The following is a 22,551-nucleotide window of genomic DNA, read 5'->3' on the forward strand; positions in this document are numbered from 1 at the left end:
TCTGTATCCATATTCTCTCTATGAGCATGGCTGCTGCTTTGAGTGAACAAACTAGCCTATAACAAGATCCACTTCTCCATTTCCCCCTGTTAAACACACATTCTGCTTCTCTAATGATTTACTGTTGGCTTGTGCTTGGGTGATGCCCTCTTATAAGACAGGTGACTGACCTTCAGCCTGTCTGATTGACAGGTATGGCCAACCACCCTCCAATTCCAATTATGGACCTGGCAGATCATCAGGAGCGCCTAAAAGCCAATGACAACCTAAAGTTTTCACAAGAATATGAGGTAATCGTCTCAAATGTAGTTTATTCCACTTTTGTGTGTTTGATATGTCCTATACAGCATCAATTGGGTTTGTATCAAGACAACAATGTAGGACAAAGTATCAGGTAATCATGTAACTGTTATTTATTTACTGCCATTATCAACTGTGCAGGGAAAAACTCAGTGTTGAATTTTTGATATTTTCCTATTTTCCTATCTCTAGTGAGATAATGTAAATGTTCACATTGGTGTTGAGGATGTCATGTTTGCAGCACACTCATTGAGCCTGAAAGCTGTGCGAGCAAGAGGTCTTTTCCTTTCAGGGGCACTGTGTGAGATGGCAACGGTCACCATTTCCCTGCCCATTTCTCTCTGTGAGTCCTGCAACGACTCCAAAATCTATGAGGTCACTATATGGGTGGCTGCCAAGCTGCCCAATCATTATTGCAGCTTAAGTACATTGAATTCCAATTTCATAGTGCTCATTCCAGAGCAGTGGAAAGCAATTTTGCGAGCACAATGAAATAAAGATTTTTATTATGAGCAATGTTGCAGGCCAGTGTTTCAACATATTTTGACAAAATATCAGGCTTAGGTAGTGATTTGTCAGCAGCATAATGTGGCTGAGGGTGATTCTACAGATAAAGCACTGAGTCCTGAAATGATTGTATTCACATTGACTTCATATGATTTAAATACCTTTAAACGTATGTCCTTCAATTGTCATATTATTATGTTTTACATCATTAAACTAGTTTAAAAAGGAATTATAAAGTGAATTCATTAGCTGTGATACTCCCATAAATTACCGTGAAGGAGTCATAAAAGTGTGACAATATGCAGATAGATTATAAGCAAGGTCAGTGTTGTTATGTGTCGTAGAGTTTCCTATCGCATTAAGTTTCTGCTACTTCCACTGGAGATTAAGTCATAAAGGTATGCTGTACTCATTAAAAACACAATCACAATATGCTCCATCTTTCATGTCTTTGTATTTTCCCTTTGTGATATTATATTTTATTGTTCATTTATGGCTGATGAGGGATCATTATTAATCTCTGCTTTACAAAGCTGGAACAGGGCCTGGATCGCAAATTCTGTCTCAAGTAGTCTCAAGTGTGGTATTCTAGAATATGCCGTAAAGTCCAAAAAATTAAATGAGGAAAGCTGATGGAATGCAGGCTTCTCCTTTGGGACCAATTCAGACTTGTGTCTTCTTCTAAATCTAATAATTTATATAGAGAGGTTATTTCAAACCAAAGACAGCACCTAGGTCACATAGTTGTAAAAAAAAAAGTGCTCCGTTTTACATTTAAATATTTACATTTTCAAAAATGTCACTTTGGTTTTTCTATTATCTGTGAGATGTTTTCAGGTCTGAACACGTTTTACCATGAAGAATTCAATTCTGGGTTAGACAATTTTATGATCCAAATCCGCCTCGAAAAAATATTTGAAATCAGAAAAACTAACCTTCAGCATTAATTATCAAGAACATGAGATATTTCATGGTCACTACCTTATGAGCCTGTGGAGGAGTGCAGTGTGCAGAAAGTAGATACCAACTGAGATAGATTTATATATGTCAAATGTAACCTATTAAACACCAGTTTGTACAACTCATCAATTAGCTATTTCATTAAGAGCTACTTGTTATTGTAGTCTTCATGAGAGAGGTATGCATTTAACTGGCAGTGCTAGGAATGTTTGTGTGTGTTTTCTAGGACCGTGAGTCTGAAACATTTGACCTCGAGAGTAAATTATATTTGTGCATATTACACTCTCCCAAGCTGTAGGGCTGGAGATGAATTAGTATTTTCCATTTTTACAGAGTTTCTTAGTCATTATTGTGTACTGTACACGTGTAGATGTCTGAAAGTGACTCAATCAAGACTATCTATTAAAGTTATGTAAAAGTTAATTTTTAGTAAGAGGTACTGTTAGTGCTGCATGAATAGGAGGACAAAAGTGTAAAGTGGGAACACAGGACTTTATTCAATCAAGCTTCTACTTTTTTATCTGATTTTCAAACAAGTATTTCAAACAAACAATTGAAATGAGTTAAGAGTAAATCATTAACAAAACACCAAAGATAAGATTTCCTTTATAATTTCCCTGTGATGAAAGGCTTCATTCTATTTACTTTTAATACTGATCTTGCATGAACACCTCATGAGAAACTGGCAATCGATTTGAGCTAAAATAACAATTATAAAGTACAGTGAAAAACATTTATTTTTCTCTTTTTAACAAGTTTTTTTTCTACTTCACAGTCCATCGACCCTGGTCAGCAGTTCACATGGGAGCACTCGAACCTGGAGGTCAACAAACCAAAGAACAGATATGCCAACGTGATTGCCTACGACCATTCCAGAGTCCTGCTCTCTGCTATTGATGGTATGCCGCCCACCTACATCTTCCCTCCCAGTACATTTATCGATTCTACAGACAGAAAGTGCAAATGTTTATGTTTCAGACCTCAGGAGCTCCACATTCAACTTTAACAATTCACTCCGACACAAGCATATCAGAATACTTATTTCCCTCCATGTCTCAGTTTCTTGCAAATACAGAGAAGGAGTTTCAAAGAAGGAAATGCTCCCTGAAATTGTAGAGAAAGCATTTAAATCAAGTAACCATTGGTGACAACAACCTACAGTGCAATAAGTTGACCAGTATCTTTTTCTCTTAATTTATGATATTCTATATTAACAATTTAAGTTATGAAGCCAAAGTAATGTTTTAACATAATTTAATCTCTACACTAAATCGAAGATTACATTTTCCAGTGTGACACAATCATCAACACAATCAACAAGGTGTCACCAATAAACTTATATTTTCAGGACTCATTTAAGATGTGGTTGCTGTCTTTTGAACATGACTGTCTTTGCAGATAGATGGTGGTATATATATATATATATATATATATGTATATACACTTTAAGCCTCAAGCTGGTTGCAAGCCTGACTTGAACCAGTACCGTTGAAGTCTTTGGCACATAAAGTTGTATTCACAGTACAATACAGCTTCTAGAGAATAAAAGGCTATTTTGAACTGGCTAGTTAAGTGCTGGCGCCGTCACCAGTTTACTGGATTAAACACAAATGCACACGGACAGACTGCTATTAATTAACTACATCCATTGAGCTGCTCCCATGGAGGGGGGAGGAAAGTAAACAAAGTAGTAAAAGGCTAATGTGACAAAACACAGAAAGACTTGGAGAGGGCTTTTTGCAGTCTCTCAGAAACAGAACACAGCTTGAGTGTTGATGGAACTCCATTAGGCAGACGTATAAAAACATCTGCAGAACCAAACTGGAGCCTTTGTAATACAGCGAGCAAGTAGATCTCAGCCAGGGGGACATGAGGGACTTCCTCTTTTCCGTTTAAAGCTTAAACAAAGCTTTTTTGGCAAGCTTTGCGTCTATTGTTTACTTTGATTGAGTTCTTTGACTAAAAAGGGATTTGGGATTTGACATCAGAATTCAGAGAGAGTACTCCAGAAATTATTGATGTGGGGATGGATCAGCAGAATCTTTGGAATACAGGCCAAATGATGCTTGAGCAAATGAGTGGACTTTAATAGTCACGACTGCAGGCAGCTCTTTTAAACTTAACAGACAAAACAAGTTCTTAGCAGGATTAAACTAGTATCCAAAGTCAATCCTAAAACTTCTTCTAGCTGGACACTGACCATTTCCCTGTTCCTTCCAAACTCCGTAACACATTTAAACATTAAAGTTGTGCAAGAGTTCACTCAATGTGTAATTTTTCTATCTTCAGTCTGAGATGTCTCAAGCCTGTTCTTATTCAATCAAAAATGCTATATTTAATACATCTGCTTGCTATTCCACCAAGAGGTAATTCATGAAGATAGTATAATCAAATTCAACACATTTTTGACTGTTCTGTAGTCACAACAAGAAGAAATCTGAGAAAAAAAGTGTTCTTGCATCTTCTCAGATATACCATAATTTAATGGGACTAAACCACTGCTACTGCTAAAATTTATAATTCTTATCATTACAATGCTGTACCATAATTTGTTTTCTGTAATGCCTTTGAGATTCCTCTCTATTCTATGAGCTGTGCTGAGTGCTGAACAACACAGCAGCAATGTTTATTCCTCAATCAGCATATTGACAGAGAAAACGGAAGAATTTATACAAATCCTGACTGACAGAAAGCATAAATGCAAAATCCATTTGCCAATGTGCATTAAACAACTTGCTTCATTCTCATTAAAGCACAGTAATGTCTCCTTTTTTTATTGCTTCTGCTTTTCAATTTCAATAAGCACTGGGCTTAATTATATTTATCCCTTGTCCATCACGAAACATACAGCCACTTGGCTTTGTGGACAACTTCAACAGCAAAAGTGGAGGCGGGGGATGTTTAAGAAAAATAATAAAGAATGTGGGTGGGTTATTGAATGTGTTCATATTCCATTTCCTTCCTTCTTTTTTTGCTGGTGAATAAGTTACCTGGGAGTAAAAGGGAGTCTGGGGGAGAGAGGGGGAGAGCAAGCAGTTGGAGTGAGGGGATTCTCTGATACGTGGCGTCCATGCAGATGAGACTTATCTTGGTGGACCATGTGTGCACGAAGCCCCTAAACTGCCAGTCCTAGAGCATTGACTAGCTGTCAGCTCTGTCTCTTTTGCCCGGATTGGAAAAGGCTGCTGTGCCTTTCATTTAATATAAGCAAGGAGGGTGAAGAGAAGAGGGGGGAATTGTTTTGCTAGTTTTTTGTGGATTTGTTTTTCTCTGTGTGAGGTGATGGACTTTTACAGACCAAGCTTTATCTGTAAGTCAGTTGCAGATATGGAAGAGGGGCATACAAACTGGATTTAAATGTGTTGTTGATAGAAAATACAAATCCTGATGGACTGTAACACTGGCTGCAAATATAACTGTTTTTATGCCATTTTTCTATTTAATACTTGCAATAAACACAGAAGATAGTCTCTTTATGTGGGGGACAATCTGACAGTGTCTCAAATAACTGTAGGGAAATCAGGACTTAGACCAGCGTAGAAAGCAAAGCCTCTGTTTTGTGACATTTATAGTCTTATCAACATCCTGTCAAACAAAATAAGATCTGTTTTATTTAAGAAATCCTTTTTCGAGTCTCCAAACTGTACACTAACTCGGCTCTCTTCTCTATTTAAGGTATTCCTGGAAGTGACTACATCAACGCCAACTACATTGACGGCTACAGAAAGCAAAATGCCTACATTGCCACTCAAGGATCCCTGCCAGAAACATTTGGTGAATTCTGGAGGATGATCTGGGAGCAGAGGAGCGCTATCATCGTCATGATGACCAAACTGGAGGAGAGATCCAGGGTAAGAGGCAGAAATAAAGAGACAGCTCAATTTTTGTGTAGTGCTCCCTTTCTTGAGGTGTACCCGAATTAAATAACAAGAAAGTTTGGGGATGTATAAGCTTACATCATAAAAGCAGAGATTCTGCAAACTCTTCACATGATCACGATCAGTTTGACTTCTCTGTCCTTCTTATCGCTCGTTTTTCATGACCTTGTTAATTTGAACAGATTGTTGTACTCTGGCTCTCCCTCTGTGACTCCATTTTCATTCTTCAGGAGAAGCCCGGTTGCATTCTGTTACCTACTGATATACTCGATTATGTCTTTAAAACACTTTCTGTTGTTGTTAAGCCCTGACTGATTACGAGCATCGCTCCCTTCATTAGCCCTCCACTGCTGAAAGCACTGGATTACAATCAGTGATCAAAGACTAGAGACTAAAGCTGCATGCAGTTACTTCTCTCTTAAGGTTGACATGGACAAAAGGCACTTTTCTCTTTCTCTCTGGCACATCCTGCAGTGTTTGACTGAGCACATGAAAGCTTAAAGGGATACTTCACCCATTTGATTTAAGCTTTTTATCATTAGAAACCTGGCAGTATTTTTGAATGGTCGTGTATCCCGCCCTCATTTTCCCCTGAGATGGGAAATCTTTGTATTTCTAAGTCTGAAAAGGAGCTTCCAGTGATGCAAAATGACGATTTTTGCGTCACTGGAAGCTGTTGCGGTTAGCAGGGTGAAACTACAACTCATTTGAGGAAATTGGCCTCATGTGTTGAAGTAAATATGTCTGTAAATGTTTTTATTACTTTATTTCTACTGCTATATTGTATATTTTGGAGAAACTTTAATGATCGAATTTCCCTCTGGGATTAATAAAGTATTTCTGATTCTGAACTAGAGGACTTTAGTGGGAGTGGCCTGCGGTGCTGTGCATTCTGGGACTTGGTGTCTTTCATCCACATGAGCCAAAAATACACTTTCTGCCTTTTCTCGGCCAAGAAGGCACCAACTTCAAAATGTATTTCACATTTCTACTACATATATGACCCAATGTCAATACAGATTCATGTTTCAACGGGTGAAGTATCCCTTTAAGAGACCCCCGAAACATATGACCTTTACACTTGTATACCTTTTGTAAGAGGCTGGTGTGGTGTTAACCTAGGTCCTGACTTGATCCATAGAGCAATTTTCATTATTCATCATTCACATTATCTGTGCAATCTGCAAAGCAAATAAACTCCTCTGGCTGTTTCTCATCATTGTAGGCACAGTAAAATGCATGATTCATCAATTTAAATTGGAACACACTGTCAGGTGTCTGTTTGACATCAGAGATGCTTTTTTGATCTTAAATACTTGGCTCCGATGTTAAGGCTTCCTTTGAGACATCCCCTCTGCTGATCGTGTCATACTATTAAGTTGTTTGACATTTGTAGAACATAATGTGCTTTTGTTGCTGCCAACCGCTCCTGTCTTTCATATTAATCAGTCGTATCATTCTCTTGGAAGCTCTCAAGCTGTCTTTTTCTGTTTTGCATGTATAAAGCTTAAGTCTTTGCAAGTAAATGCTGTTATGAATCATTTCATTCCCCCTGTGTCGCACTCGCTCTATGCTCCTGGTGTCAATGCTAGAGCAGCTGCTTTGGAAATTAAATCAAAGCAAAGTAAAGATTGTAGGTATTTGAAATTACATTTCTACTGCGTAACGGTTGAGCTTTTTAACAGTCACAGAGCATAGAGAAACATTATTTGTTGAACATGATGACATTTCGATTTTGTCTTGAACTGCATCAAGTCTAATGGCCAATCTGAAGAAAAACAATTGAATAGGAACAGTAATTTCCGCCCCAACACCAATAATGCTTCCCTTTCTCTGCTAAGCAGTAATGCTATCAGGGATCAGTGTTTTATTGTCCGTTAGCCGTGAAACAAAGCTGTACGCTCAAATAGCAATAAAGCTGAGGCAGTAATATGTTTTGAAACTGTGGTTACCTTTGTAATTATAGAGTCAAGCAGCCCTGTGTGCACTATACAAATATATCAGGCCATTTCCCTGATTAAGAAATCAACTCTAGTCAGCAGAAGTGGAGGAATGTGGACATATATTTTACCATTAAGTGACTCAAGCTAGATTTGTATACAGTCTGCATCAAGGGTGTTCTGCTCTATCCTGAGAGAAAGTGTTCACATAATAATATCTTGACCATGTCTAATGTCATATTTCTCTCCATTTCAGGTGAAATGTGACCAATACTGGCCAACAAGAGGGACAGAGACATATGGCCTCATTCAAGTGACACTGCTAGACACAGTAGAGCTGGCTACATACTGTGTCAGGACATTTGCACTTTTTAAAGTAAGGAAAATGTGGATTATCCTCGACCCCGCAACAGTATTTAATGTGTGTCATGTTAGTCACTTACCTCTCTCCTCCTCCATATTCAGAATGGCTCCAGCGAGAAGAGAGAGGTGCGGCAGTTCCAGTTCACGGCCTGGCCGGACCACGGGGTACCAGAGCACCCCACCCCGTTCCTGGCCTTCCTGAGACGGGTGAAAGCTTGCAATCCTCCAGATGCAGGGCCCATGGTGGTACACTGCAGGTAAGAAAACAACATGGTTTCACGAAAACATCCTGAAGCATGAAATTGATTTTGTTCTCTCCATTTGCTGTCATGAATATATGAATACATATGACAAGATGCAATACATTCAGGGTTATTAAGATGGTTATATTAGGGTTATTGTGTATGGACATAGTGTTGTTTTTTAAAATGTGAACCAGAAGGAAAAATATTGTCTCAAGTGGACTATTTTTCAGGGAGTTAACTGTAAACCCAAACAAATCTGCCTGCTTGCTTTCACAGAAGGCACTATAAATGAGAAGGTGTTTTCGACATGATAGCACAAAGAGTACAAGTGTCATTGCCCTCAGCAAACTTAAACATCTCCTCCCACACACTGACACACAGACTCTCGCAGACCTGTCGTGTTCCCTGCTCCACGGCTAACATGTCGCACATCAGCAGCCCACAAAGTCCTCAGCTTATCCCCCGGGTTATTGCATCTGAAACAAATAACTTTCACTTTCACGCCAACTTCACTTCCCAGAGCTACATAAAGCGGCCAGAATCCCTACAGAGAGGCACGAGGATATAATAACACAGACTTCTGGCTCCTCTCAACTCAGGAAGTCATCAGAGGCTCAGCACAGAGAGCGCAAGTGACTGAAGGGAGAAAAAGAGGGGGAAAAGAAGCCAGAGAGACATGAAGCAACAGCGATAGTGAATGTAATAGATACAAAGTTGTGTCAGAAAGTGACAAAAAAAAGAGATGAGGGATTACTGAAGAATTAGAATTACCACATGCAGAAGTTAATTAGAGATAGTTGCCGAATGGCTTCAAATTGAAAATCCAGACTTTTTATTTTTACAATGTAGCAGAAAGCAGGAATTAATGTCACTGTGCAGATGGGTGTTTTTTTTAAATCCTCTGGCTTCCTATCAGATGGAGCCATTTCCAAGCTCCAAATCCCTTGAAAAGCATCCTTTTCACTACATGTTTGACCATCATTTTAAACAGCGACATCTTCTACATTTGCATACTAAACATAATAATGTTCGGAGCCATTTGTGGTTGAGCATAAAGGTACTAGATAAAGACATTCAGTGCTGTAGAATTTTGTTTATGTGTATGCAATACGGCCTTAAATGAAGGCTTAAAGGAAAGAAACATTTGTTGCACATAATTACAAGCATGGCACTGTATCTTGGGCTTTGTATTAATTAGTTGGTGCAGCAAACGTAGCAGCTTACCACCTTTCTATGCGCCGAAGCTCCTATGACAACATGAAATTAACAACCAAGAGTTTTGAATTATGTTTTAAAATATGAGTGTAAAAGCTGGAATGCTAACTACAAACTGTTTCCCTGTGCTATAAATTACTAATATGACACATGATAATCTACCTAAACTGACATTAGACACTATAGAACAGAGATTGTTAGGTAGAACAAGAAGATCAGTTTATCCACAAAGACTGGGATTTTTCCACTGAAAAACAATTGTCTCATAAAATAACTGACAAAACATATTTCAGAATTCCCCTAACTACTCCTGTGTCTCACGTGTTGCTTAAACTCCACAATAAGTCATGTGATGAATGCGAGACAGCATTTTGATTGCACAGATGTTAGTAAAATTAGTGGTCAACCACTTCTTCCTAGACTGAAGCTTGAGGACATGATGACCATCTCATGTTACTCTGTATCCAATTTCTTCAACCTTCATCATGTAAAATACATTTTACCCTGCCATCACATTTAAAAATGGGGTTTTGCACTTTTGATTGTGCTTATTTAAATAACCACAAATTATGCTGCAAGAGCCAAGGTTTGATTCTATATATTGTTTGATATGTCTCAGATTAGTCTTTTTAAGTCAGACAGTCTCTTACTGTTAATCAATTCATGAAGAAAGCATCCTGAAGTTTTCTTCAAGAGCAAAAGAGACATCTAACTCAAAACAGTCTAATCATACATATTTCATTTATGGTCAAAAATAATGTTCTTTATTCTTTCAACAAAGGCAACTTTAAATCATCAGTACATCTTGTGAAATCTGCTTCCCACAAACGTAGAACGTTTCCTGCCCTCCTGGTTCCTGCTGTTTTCACTAACCCACAGGTCAGGGACTGTTTTGCTCTTCTAGCTTAAAGAGAACCCAGGCGTTGTGAGGTGATGGAAGAGGTCAAAAGTACATGATTGAATGTCATGGAGATCACTGGCCTCTCCCAGTGACGCGGAAGGGAAACTTTTGATAGAACAGCCCACACTTTTAAAAGAGTTTTGATTGACAACTTTAACATATTACTATTTTTTGTTCTTGTCTCTAGTTATTTTCACTAACTAACTAACAAACTAACTAACGAACTGAGCATTAGTTAGCCTGATGTCCAACAAGCGATACAGCAGCAAAGTAACTTGTTTTAACAAACAGTGAAATAACAGCAGTTATTTTCATACAGGAAAGGGATGACTCAGGAGCACTGCTCCAAAACTCCACCTCCCTGTCATCATAGTTGCGTGCAAGGGGAACATTCAATCTGTTATGGAAAGTCACAATGGACAGAAATGGCAGCCAACACTGTCTTGTGGTTAGTGCAAAAAGTGTCAGAAACTTACAAAGTGCAGTGAGCGGGCAAAGTCTGTTTTAAAGAACAGCATGTTGTACCTCAAAGTTGGAAACAAAAGACTGTTTTGATTTACTTTCCCAGTTTTAGCAAGTCATTTTAACCTCATACAAAAGGGCTTAAGTCATTATTGACTATTAACAGCAATGCAGGGATCCTGGTGAGTTTGAGTTCATGTGCTAGTGTTCAAAAGTCAGTGTGAGGAAACAGTGACAGGTTAGCTGACAGCATAAGATTTGGTAACAATACATGTGTAATTGCTTTCACTGCTGCACATGCTTTATCTTTTTGGGACTCATTGCAGCTGTATTTTATAGGGCACTCTCCTTCCACCATCCCTTATTCCCTAAACTCCTGGAAAGCATATTAATCTGACACTAAATGTGTGTCCAAGTCCAAAGCAGCTGGTCTTGACTGGCTGAAAAGGCAGTGTCAGGTCATTAGTGCAGTCAGTCTGCCAGCTCCCCTTCAACTGCCAAATGAAGCGACGGCTTTCTGCACCACCTCACGCAACCAGACTCACACACAAACTTGTGCTTCACGTCCAATAATTCAAGTTTTCTAAACCTTTCCTTTTGGAAAAATTGTGGTTAAAATATTTTCTTTCTGTTTACCCTTTTGGAAAACTAGCTTTCACAAATACTTTTCATCTATTTTTGCGTAACACAACTCTACCCTCTGTCCTTACCCCCTTCCCCCATTCCTCATCTTCCTCTGTTTCCATCTCTCTTGCTCAACGCTGTCATTCTGTCACTTACTCTCTCGCAGGTCATCACTCTCCCACATACAAGTTTGCACTGTAAAATGTTTTCAGATTGGAAACAGCTGGGGTAAAGGGAAAATCTTGCTAGTTACTGCATCCCTTGCCCAAGGGCTGAGGTGTTCTTGGACCTGGAAGTGATTAATTCTTCAAATATCCATGAGGCACTTTTCTTTGCAGGCTGCCTCTGACTCCTATTGCAAATTCTGTTATCACCCAAGAGCTGTGAAGGGTTTTGTAAAAGAAAGAAAATGGTTGTCAGCCATTTTGGAAGTGATCATGAGATAATTTGTTAAAGCCAATGACTCCCATATGTGTCTTTATTCCATTTGCAGCACAGTTCCAGTGCAGCATGGCACATTAACCAGACTAAGCCCCCGAGGACTAACTTTACTCCCTCTTGAGTTTCCCCTTCTCAACACCCGCAAGTTCCTCTGAGAAAATGAAAAACAAATGCTCCATCAGGAGCACGAGAGCATGGCTCTCACCTCATAGGCATGTCAGCTTAATGGATTGAATAACCTATTTACTTTGGAGTGCCAAGTGCAGGACATGTCTTGTCAATGCTGTGCTTTGAGGGTAAGGTGGGAGGAGAGTTAACAAAGAAGATTTAACATCATCATTTTGCCCAACGGTACATAAACTGTCATCAGAAAGCACATTAGGTGCTGAGGCATGCACAATTAAAACATCGGATGTGCAAGGGTTACAATTCTTAGAGTGTCAGCAGTCTGCAAAAAAGGAGACCTCATTTGGCATGTCTCAAACTCATGATCAAGAAAAAAGGTTGAAGAGAAACAGTAAAACATGTTCCCTCTCTGTTGGGTTGCTTTTTCCAGTGGTAAATTATTTGTATTAACATAAAAATGTGTCAATGTAAATCTTAATGAAGATACCTGCCTTTCAGTGCCTCTTTAAAAACTCAAATAGCATTTAGGTGCACTATGCTAATTTAATGGCATAAATTGAAGTCAGCTGCTCTTATCGGAGGTTGCCCAGCACATTCACAAAGTCCTCAAAAAATATACTCTCACTATTGCATCCGTGTAGCTGCATTACTGTGCACATTGTTGTAGAGGCACTTTTTGGGACCATGAGATAAAGGTTAAATGTTGCTGTTGCGTAAGTGATTAGTCCTGATGGGTTGGAGTGCACAGGTGGGGTTTTGGAGGGTGAGAGACTAGATTGCAAAGCCAGCAGTGAGCCCGCTGATGGCTGGGACTGCCTAGCCCTCTTCTCCACAAAGTGCCACTTCAGATTTAATTACACTCTAAGCCAAATAGTCCATCGTACAGTGGCAAACTTGGCACAGAGAGTTTATCTCATCACTATAGGAGAAAGCAAGTTCTTCAAACCCCTAAAAAAGTTGACAAAAGAAGGCACTTCTTCCATTAGACTGTACATAATTTTTGATCACTTAGATTTGTCTGTAGTTTCTTCCCTTTTCTTGAAAAGTTACACCTGTATAACCCAGTAACGTTCTTCCTTCTTTATCTTGTTGTTGACAACAGTGCTGGAGTGGGACGCACAGGCTGCTTCATCGTGATTGATGCCATGATGGAACGCATCAAACACGAGAAGACTGTGGACATCTATGGGCATGTGACGCTAATGCGTGCCCAGCGCAACTACATGGTGCAGACAGAGGACCAGTATGTCTTCATACATGACGCGCTCCAGGAGGCCGTCAACTGCGGCACCACCGAAGTGCCGGCCAGAAACCTATACGCCTACATCCAGAAACTGACGCAGATAGAAGGTGGAGAGAATGTCACCGGCATGGAACTTGAGTTCAAGGTACAAAAGGTTTACTTACAAAGAAGAACATGAAGAATTCACATGGTTCAGGTTAATCTGAATATCGTTGACCATTGGTTTCCAACCTGGGGTCTAGATCTCAGGGGGGGTATGATGCTAGGTCTGTTCTGAGGTTGTAAAAATAAGATTTGCATGTTAACCAAAATCATGATAACACACTTACTGGACAGTTTATACAAAGTTATTTTGGGCCTATTCTTTTGGGATTTTATCAATTAAAACATTTAACACTGATGTATGTTTTTTTTTCGTGTGGGTCCTGTGGGGCCTTAGCTTTTCTTACATACAAGCCAGGGGTTCCAAGGAAAAATGTTTGTGAAACACTGACAATATCTGTCCAAGAGCTGTTAAAAAACTAGTCTAATGCGGTAGTCATTTACAGATATCCCATTGGTACATCATGTTCCAAGTCACATCCAGGCCTTGGTGTCACCAATTGGCCTTTCTCTGTACAACTTCTTTTCCAGTTCCCATTAAGCCCACCAGACAGCAAGGGGCCTGTGGTTTCCTCTCTATACAGTTAGTTGACTCGCTTGTGAAACTCAACATAGTATAAATTTCCCCATTCTGGTTTCCCCTTCCTTGGGGTACAGGGGTCTTAGTTTACATGAAAACGCCAAACTAAGGTTTTCCCCACCACTGAACATTTGCCAGAGGGACTTGTAGTCTGCATTCACAATGATAGGCTCATTGAACCTTGTGAAACCCCCTTGCAATCTGTGGTGTTGCTGTATGCATGGTTTTGCCTTGCTTGTCACGCACCTTCCTTCTTGCAATGTGATGGATGCCGATTCCACTAAGAGATGATAAACAGGTTAGATTATAGTGCACTTCTGTCCACTCCAGGCTCACCTGGGAATCCATTTTCCTGTCTGTTCATTGTAAAGTGCAATTTTTTTCCCCAATGCAATGGCAAGCTGTGATGGTAATCACTTTGATGCCATTTCCATACTTGAAGGTTACATTAAATATGACCACATTGCACTATGGGTCATTATAGTGTAGATTTCAAAACAGAATATGTGCAAGTTATCATTTTGGATTTCTTTCTACAAGTGGTAAAGAAACCAAAGACATGCAATTGTTCATAGGATTCAACTCTTGAGTGTCAACCCAGTCTGTGACTACAGTGATAAATGATCATCCAAGTCAGTTTTCATTCCCTGGGACCAGTACACTCAAATGATCTTTTTTTCTTTTTTTCATGCAGCGTTTAGCTAACACTAAAGCCCATACATCACGATTCATCAGTGCCAATCTCCCCTGCAACAAGTTCAAGAACCGCCTTGTTAACATAATGCCATACGAGTCCACGCGAGTGTGTCTTCAGCCCATTCGAGGAGTTGAGGGCTCTGACTACATCAATGCCAGTTTCATTGATGGGTACAGGTAGGTGCTTATATAGTCACACTCTCAAACCAATTGAAAATCAGTGCATAAATTCAGACTTCAAAATGTCTTGGCATTTCATAGGAACATTTCAAATACAAATGTAACATTAACTGGAAGCTAATTCATAAAAGGCCAAATACAGTGTCATGTTTTTTCAGTCATAAAAAATATGGTTCTTTCTGTATCTTATAATATTCACAGTGAAAGTAATAATGTTTGGTTCATGCTGATTGTATGAAGGCTGATCCATCATGTGATTAATGCTTTCCCACAGGCAACAGAAAGCCTATATTGCCACACAGGGACCACTGGCAGAGACCACAGAGGACTTCTGGAGAATGCTCTGGGAGCACAACTCCACTATTGTTGTTATGCTAACCAAGCTTAGAGAAATGGGCCGGGTATGCATACTCTTGATTCTTTTCCCCAATTTTTTTTGGCATGTTCCCCTCCTTAGTCTGGCTTCAGAAAACAAAAAGACTTATAACACAGCAGTTTATATGGAATACCATACAAAGATTTGGCCGTGAAAATATGGGCTCTCAAGAAGTTTGAATTGTATTAAAAATTCTGGGAATGAAAACAATGAAGTCTAGTGTATGAAGAGAATGTTGTGGTTCAATGTGGTATTCTATTTTTTACTCACTACAGGAAAAATGCCATCAGTACTGGCCAGCAGAGAGATCGGCCAGATACCAGTATTTTGTGGTGGACCCAATGGCCGAGTATAACATGCCCCAGTATATCCTGAGAGAGTTCAAAGTGACTGATGCCAGGGTAAGCAGACATTGTTTCATAGAACGAAGTTTAAAGTTCAAATTTTGACATTGCGGGAATGGCTTTCTAAATCCAGCACTATTGTTTTACAGTTTAGTCTAGTATATTGTTTTTCTGTCTGGATTGTTGCCTAACCATTGGTCATTGAGACATTGAATGGGTCATGAGGGGTTCAGGAATTAAATAAAAACTTTCATCTGGTTTATATGTTATACAACTTAAATTGCAATCTGCATATATTAATTTACCAAGAATATTTCAATGACTATGTTGAACTTGCTGGATGGTGAATACTGACTAGATTCAGTGCAGTCATCTTTAGCTCAAAATGTTGGCATTGTATCAAGTATTTGTTTATACCAAAGTATGGCCTTAAGTGTAACATAATCATAAGTATATTTGTAAGAATTATGACACATGTCAATGTGTAAAAAAACAAATGTGGTGCCGGCAGCAGCGAGCTGCCAGAGTTTTAATTCCATCAAAGGCTTACGCAGATAAATGGCGCAGGCTCCCTCCTTTGTAGTGCATGTTACACTGTCTCGTCAATGGGATTGCTCTTCTTATCAAGGGGATACAATATCACTTAAGTAATGCACACCCTCAAAGTCGATTCTCCGAGCACCCTGTCGAGGGTAACACATCAAAGGATTTAATATCTTTAGTGTTCATGTTTAATACGCTCAGGTAAAATGGCAGGCATCTTGGGTGACAAAACATGTTCTCTGATGCTTTAAACTTGGCGCCCATGCTAGATTTTTGCAATAAGTCTGTCTTGCACTGTGGAACGCACAAACACTAGGAGAAGTATGATGGAGATGGTCTTAGAATCTATTTCCATGGGGTTTGCGTAATGTGAAATACTTGAGATTTTCATCCTAGTTTTGTTTAATTAGTCTCTTATGCAGATGTTCCATATATCTGGCAGATGTTTTGTATAAACAGTTGGCTTTATACATTTTCTCTCTCTTTTGATTCATTGTTCTAAGGATGGGCAGTCACGAACAGTGAGGCAGTTTCAGTTCACAGACTGGCCTGAACAAGGAGTGCCAAAATCAGGAGAGGGCTTTATCGATTTCATTGGCCAAGTACATAAAACAAAGGAGCAGTTTGGCCAAGATGGGCCAATCTCGGTCCACTGTAGGTAAGTACTCAACAGGTATAACTTATGAAACCATAACACAAAAAACTACAAGAAAAATGTCTCGAGCTTTATATTCTGTACTTCTATTCAACACATTTAATTGGCACAATTGTGCATTGTTTTCAAGTGCAAACAAACTTTTTCCTCCGCATCACGTTAACCTTTATGCCCTGTCTGTACAGCGCGGGTGTTGGTAGAACTGGAGTTTTCATCACCCTCAGCATTGTCTTGGAGCGAATGAGATATGAGGGCGTAGTAGACATCTTTCAGACAGTGAAAATGTTACGAACACAGAGACCAGCTATGGTGCAGACAGAGGTGAGTCGTAATTTCATGCTTTTTTTCTACTATACTTGCAAAGAAAGAATTACTCACAAACAGTATTGCAGATTTATGCGACTAATATGGTTTTACCAATTGGATTATATACTTGAATTGAAAAATAAAGGGGTAGATATGATTTGATTATCATCTTTGGCAAAACTGAACACCTTAGGCAAGTATCTGTGAAAGACATCAACAACAATCTAGGTTATCTGCTTCCAATTTTTCAGATAAATTCTGAACTTTTTCCTCTTCTAACAACTACTTGTATTTTTCTTCAGATTTTGGATGCACTTGTGTAAAGAAAATAAAAGTGTTTCAGATTGTACCTTTAAAGAAAAAGGGGTGTCCTGTTGAAGTATAAACTACAAGATCCCTGAGAGGGAATATGAGCTGAAGTTTTCTCTTCTCTGTCTCCAGGATCAGTACCAGTTCTGCTACAGAGCTGGTTTGGAGTACCTGGGAAGCTTTGATCACTATGCAACGTAAAAGACCCAGTATGAGAAGAAAAAAGCAGAGGGCCCTTTGGAAAGAATACCCAGTGAGCCTCTCTTCTGAGCCATAAATTCTTGCTTGAGAAAGTACTCCTTAACTCCTTGCTAACAACTCATTAAGTGTTGGATGTGCGACATGACTTGTCAAAAAATGAAAAAGATGATTCCCGGAGGACCAAGTATTTCCAAACCCTGATAAAACCTCACTTTGACTCAAAGCGAGGGAATCCTGACTGTTGGAGCATCACATGGAATTACTTTTTCTTTTGCTTCAAGGATTCATTTTGGGGCTCATAAAACTGAATGAAACCAACACAACAAAAAAGTAAATGAACAGTAATGACATCATCAGAAATGCATCAGTGATTATGAACCATTATGAGAGGCATTGGAGGCACACAGAACCGCAGGTGGGGGGGGGGACTTGATGCACATTGTAAAGAAAAAAAAAAAGTCTATTTCACAATCAAGTACACACTGACAACCCATCGAAAAAGAAGACAATGCTTGGTCCACAACAGCAGGACAGACTTAAAGTAATAATGAATACATACCCCCTTTCCTGTCACAATGTTCATCATCGAAATTTTGGGAGAGGGTAAAGTTCAAATGATCTATAAAATAAATAAAAATTATTGATTTAGTTTTTTAGTACTTTATTATACAGCTGATGTGCTTTTTTTCAACTGTGTGAATTTCGTTTTTTTACACAAATGTCTCGCTTGAAAGAAAGTGATAAAACGTATTCAATGTTAATTTTTTTTAAAGCTGTAGAACTGTTCTGGCGTATGTGCTATTTTGCAGAGAATCTTTTCCCCTCTTTTTTTTTTTTTTAACTTTTATTTTCTATCTTGCACCCCACATGTTGTTGCACAGAGTGCATACAATGGAATTCACACTACCAAAATGTTGAGTTGATTCAAGAGATATTTTTTTTTGGTCTTGATTTGTTTGTTTGTTTTTGTCCATAATCACATACACGGTAACTTAAATACACCCATCAGATAAACTGGGGCTTTGTGGAATCAACAGGGATGAGCAAAGTATGAAGTTGCTGCTACCGATTATCTTAGTTCTTCCATGTAAGAAGTGTGATGAGAGGACCTAGTGAATTGGATATGATATATAAATATACAAATATATGGTACAGATTGTCAAATATATGTGAAAGATCTATAAAAGTATTAATTAAACATTCTAATTTTATTGATAAAGAAAATAATTTATGAGAATAAAAAGGTATAGAGTATTGCTTGTCTATGAAAGCTTCCAAATTGAAAGTTGTGTGCTATTGGGGAAATTATTTTTTTTCACTGGAATGCACATCAGTAGGACAACATTGTATTCTGATTCAGTGCATCTTTTCTTGTGCAATAAATACATGTATTTTTTAGATAGGGTTTTATGTGGATATGTCATTCACTCATGACATTGTTGTTCCCCACGTGAGGGAGGAGTGGTGAGTGTGAATGTCGGATGCCAGTCAAAGCATCACTGGTGCATTTTTTATGTAAGCTCTCACACAGGTCTGTAGTTTAGAGACGGAGGGGTCACACAGCCGCAGTCACAGCTCCACACAATAGGGCAAGGTACAAAGACGTCACCTTCTTGTGGTTCTTAAAAAGCATTCAATGGTAAAGGTATTATTTTTTTCCTTTTTTTGCATTTAGAGTGCCTTATATTTATGCCTGTTTTTACAATGTTTCATTTAACATATTAATGTATCCTTTGAGTAATCTAGGCATTTAGTGTAAATGTAACTGTATAGTTGATTTACCTGTAGTATTCATTTGTCACATGATGAGATTATATATGCAAATAAGAACATTTCAAAGCTCATATTTTTCATTTTCAGTGGCCTTATTGTGGCTGAGTGAAATAGAATTGAAAAGTTTATATATATTACTACAATCTACAGTCAAAAAGAAAATATATAAAAAGTTAACAGACATTTATCAAACCTCTTCAGACACAGAGCCAGGGATGAGATTGCAGAACATGTGTCTCAAAACTAAACAGCATGAAGTTTCGACGTAAAATTAACACGCTTTTACAATGGTATATATGTTCTGATTTTAAAACGGTTAATCAAACTAAAAATGGACTGGATGGAAAAATGTAAAAAAAAAAAAAAAAAAAAAGCCTAATGCACAGGTCATCACCGAAGGGGTTTCTTCTTCATGCCTTAGGTTTGAACAACAGGCTTCATATGTCACTAAAGAGAGGAGATATAGAGAAATACAGTCTGCCAATATTGCTTCTGTTATCCTGACAATCCTAAACTGTGTCCTTTTGTTTTGAGGTTACAGGCAGAAACAGACGGTTTCAATGGTTGTGTTTCAGTCTTTATGTTGGGCAGCATCTTTACCTTCATCTCCCTCTTTGATGGCTTTGTGGATGTGCATTCCAGGTGCTTTCTTTCCCTTGTTAACTCAAGCAGCTGTGTGTTTAGTTTGTTCGTCGACTGCTTAACTGATTCTTTTTGTCATCATTTTGGGATATAAAAGTGCTATTATTTAACCTCATGGTGGCTAATCTTACGTTATGTCCAAGTCTCGGAACATGTTATTTTTTCTCATCTCAGTTTTAACTTTTTTTTAAAATTAATATTGATTTTTCATATGCATGGTGAAACGTTGCAGAATGGCCAGAGCTGGCCTGGTAGGAAGATTTGCACTTTCTCTATCTTTGTACTATGCACTGCCCTATTGATTCTAAACCCAATAATATATTACTTGAACCCATCTATAAAAAAGAAATCTCCTTAAACGTTCACTTTGTGTGTATGTAAATAACACAAAAAAGGTATCAACTCTTGAAAAAGACAAAAAAAAAAAAGTTTGTGGCGAAAAAGAGCATCCATTCTGATGCCATGGTTACTCCAGCAGATGACTTCAGAACAATTCTGTCCCCCGACCATCTGTTCTTGTGGCTTTGCCATTCAAGCTTGGAGTGTCATTAACAGAAATAAACGTTGTGTTCTCTGCTCTCTCTATCTATCTCTCGTCTGGATGCATAGACTGAAAATTAAATAATGAAATTGTAAAAAAAAAAATGGCTTGTTAAAAAGATCATACAATTACCTCTGATTAGTTGTAAGCGTAAACTGTTTCTTTTTCTGAATGAAAGGAGTGCTTTTTATTTTCTTACTTAGGTTACATTGGTGGCGAAAGAAGTCTGTATGAAAATCAGTTTCTCTGCTGACACAAGTTCCATTTGTTATAAATGAATTCTATTAAAAAATGTCAGTGTTATGCATCGGCGTTTCACTTGTTTCCCTCCACCTCACTGTGACTCAAAAAGACTGATGGAGCTATTTTACCCCCTGCTGGTCTGGGTCCAACATATTATCCACAGTTCTGTCATGAAAGGGGAAACTGAGCCTCACCACATTTGAATAGATTTCCATCGCTCTGGTTTTCCTGTCACTGATGTCAGCGACAATGAATCATCAGAGGAACCTTTGACGGATGAAGTGTAATGTTTTTGAAACTGCTCTGCTTTTAACATACACGTTCTTAACCCTAGCAATATGGCTTAGTGCTGTTTCAAATACTTAAGACCACACTTGTATTGAACTCAATGCCCCTGCATCATTTAGACACTCATGTTTATCTTTGCTTCTCATTCATTGTGTTTTTATTGCTTTAACTCATAAAAGAAGAATGACACCAGTTAAACCAGCAACCTTAAGGTTGGCCACATTATAAATGGCAAATGGCAGCTGTGGCTCAGTCGGTAAGAATTGGTCTCCTCTCATGTTGAAGGTTGGGGGTTCGATCCCCAGCTCCTGCGGCCACATATCTGATTTGTCCTTGAAAAAGACAATTAACCACAAGTTACTCCTGCTGCTTCGTCAGCGGAGTATGATGTGTATGAATGGGATGAGTTCCTTCTGATGGTGACTCTACATAGCAACCTCTGCCATCAGTGTGTGTCCGGAGTTTACCATAAAAAGAAAGTCCAAAAGACGAGATCATATATTTATACTCTTGATACTATTCAAGCACCAACCTTTGTCAATATAAATCCCTTTCATTCAGATTTGAACTCCCCAAACCCCAAATGTAACTTAACGACTCAGCAGATCAAGAGACCACCAGGAAATAAGTCTCCAGATGAAAGCTTGAACAGGCAGCCTGTACTAAAAGCTTGAGTATCACATTACCACAAATTCACAATTTCATATGACATGAAGGAAAATGTTCACAGATTGCTGGATGGCATGAGCAATTATTGCTTCATCTTGTTTCTGACAATTTGATGGAAATTGGCCAAAATGAATTTTTACATTTCTTGAGCAATCATTCCAACGCAGCTGTCTGCTTCAAACAAGACGAGAATACGACACAGAAAAAAGAGGATCTCCTACTGTCATCAGCTTTGTTATTTTTCACCGGTTACTGCACTTCATATGTGTCGAGCAGATGTTCTGTCTTCGTCTCTCAGCGGCTTTTGCAGAATTATGAAACCAACCAGGCAGTCAAAACACTGCACACAAGTCATTTCTCATTTATTCCCCCTTTTCGCCCCTTTAAAACGACAGCTTGCCTCGCTCCCCGGGTGCTTCATTTCTACATCCTAAATTTGACAAAACATGTCCAAATGGAGGATGGGGAGGGGTGCGGCATTGTTGTGAGCAGTGAGTGGGATTCAAGAAGGAGACACTTCTTTTTATTCTCTCAATTTGGAAAGAACTGTCTGTACCCAATTGTACTGCGGCAAAATAATTACATAACTATGTTTCGAAGAATTTAATTATATTGGTACTTTACTTTGATCAAGTAGTCTGACACTCAGTACCCACCACCCACTGTGTTCCTAATGCTCCATCCCTGTGTTGATAAACAATCACCTGTTAGCACTTCAAACTCATGTATCAGGTGGTGACTAATTTCCATTCTGACTAATAAGACACTGTTGGCTGTTGTGTTCTGTATGCCTCCATCCTTAGTCTACAATACTGTAATTATATTTAATTCTGCAGGTGCACTTTAGGCAAAAAACAAACAAACACACCTTTCAAGAAATAGAAAAAAACCTGCAGGA

At 38.7% G+C, this 22,551-nt stretch overlaps 1 protein-coding gene across 27 annotated transcripts in view; it reads left to right on the forward strand.

Moving 5' to 3' along the window:
- LOC132958404 (receptor-type tyrosine-protein phosphatase delta-like) overlaps nt 1-20,756 on the forward strand; it is a 353,687-nt gene extending 332,931 nt beyond the window's left edge. For all 27 annotated transcript variants that reach the window (XM_061031189.1, XM_061031188.1, XM_061031199.1 and 24 more), the window contains 12 exons: nt 193-290; nt 2,543-2,666; nt 5,443-5,618; nt 7,842-7,961; nt 8,051-8,205; nt 13,065-13,350; nt 14,582-14,760; nt 15,038-15,164; nt 15,415-15,540; nt 16,530-16,684; nt 16,867-17,002; nt 17,429-20,756. In XM_061031189.1, coding sequence (XP_060887172.1) covers nt 193-290; nt 2,543-2,666; nt 5,443-5,618; nt 7,842-7,961; nt 8,051-8,205; nt 13,065-13,350; nt 14,582-14,760; nt 15,038-15,164; nt 15,415-15,540; nt 16,530-16,684; nt 16,867-17,002; nt 17,429-17,497 — 1,751 coding nt within the window. In that variant the 3' untranslated portion in view covers nt 17,498-20,756. The remainder of the gene's footprint in view (nt 1-192; nt 291-2,542; nt 2,667-5,442; nt 5,619-7,841; nt 7,962-8,050; nt 8,206-13,064; nt 13,351-14,581; nt 14,761-15,037; nt 15,165-15,414; nt 15,541-16,529; nt 16,685-16,866; nt 17,003-17,428) is intronic.
- Nucleotides 20,757-22,551: the final 1,795 nt, after the last annotated feature.

Source organism: Labrus mixtus, chromosome 23 (genome assembly GCF_963584025.1).
Source record: "Labrus mixtus chromosome 23, fLabMix1.1, whole genome shotgun sequence".
Lineage (NCBI taxonomy): Eukaryota > Metazoa > Chordata > Actinopteri > Labriformes > Labridae > Labrus > Labrus mixtus.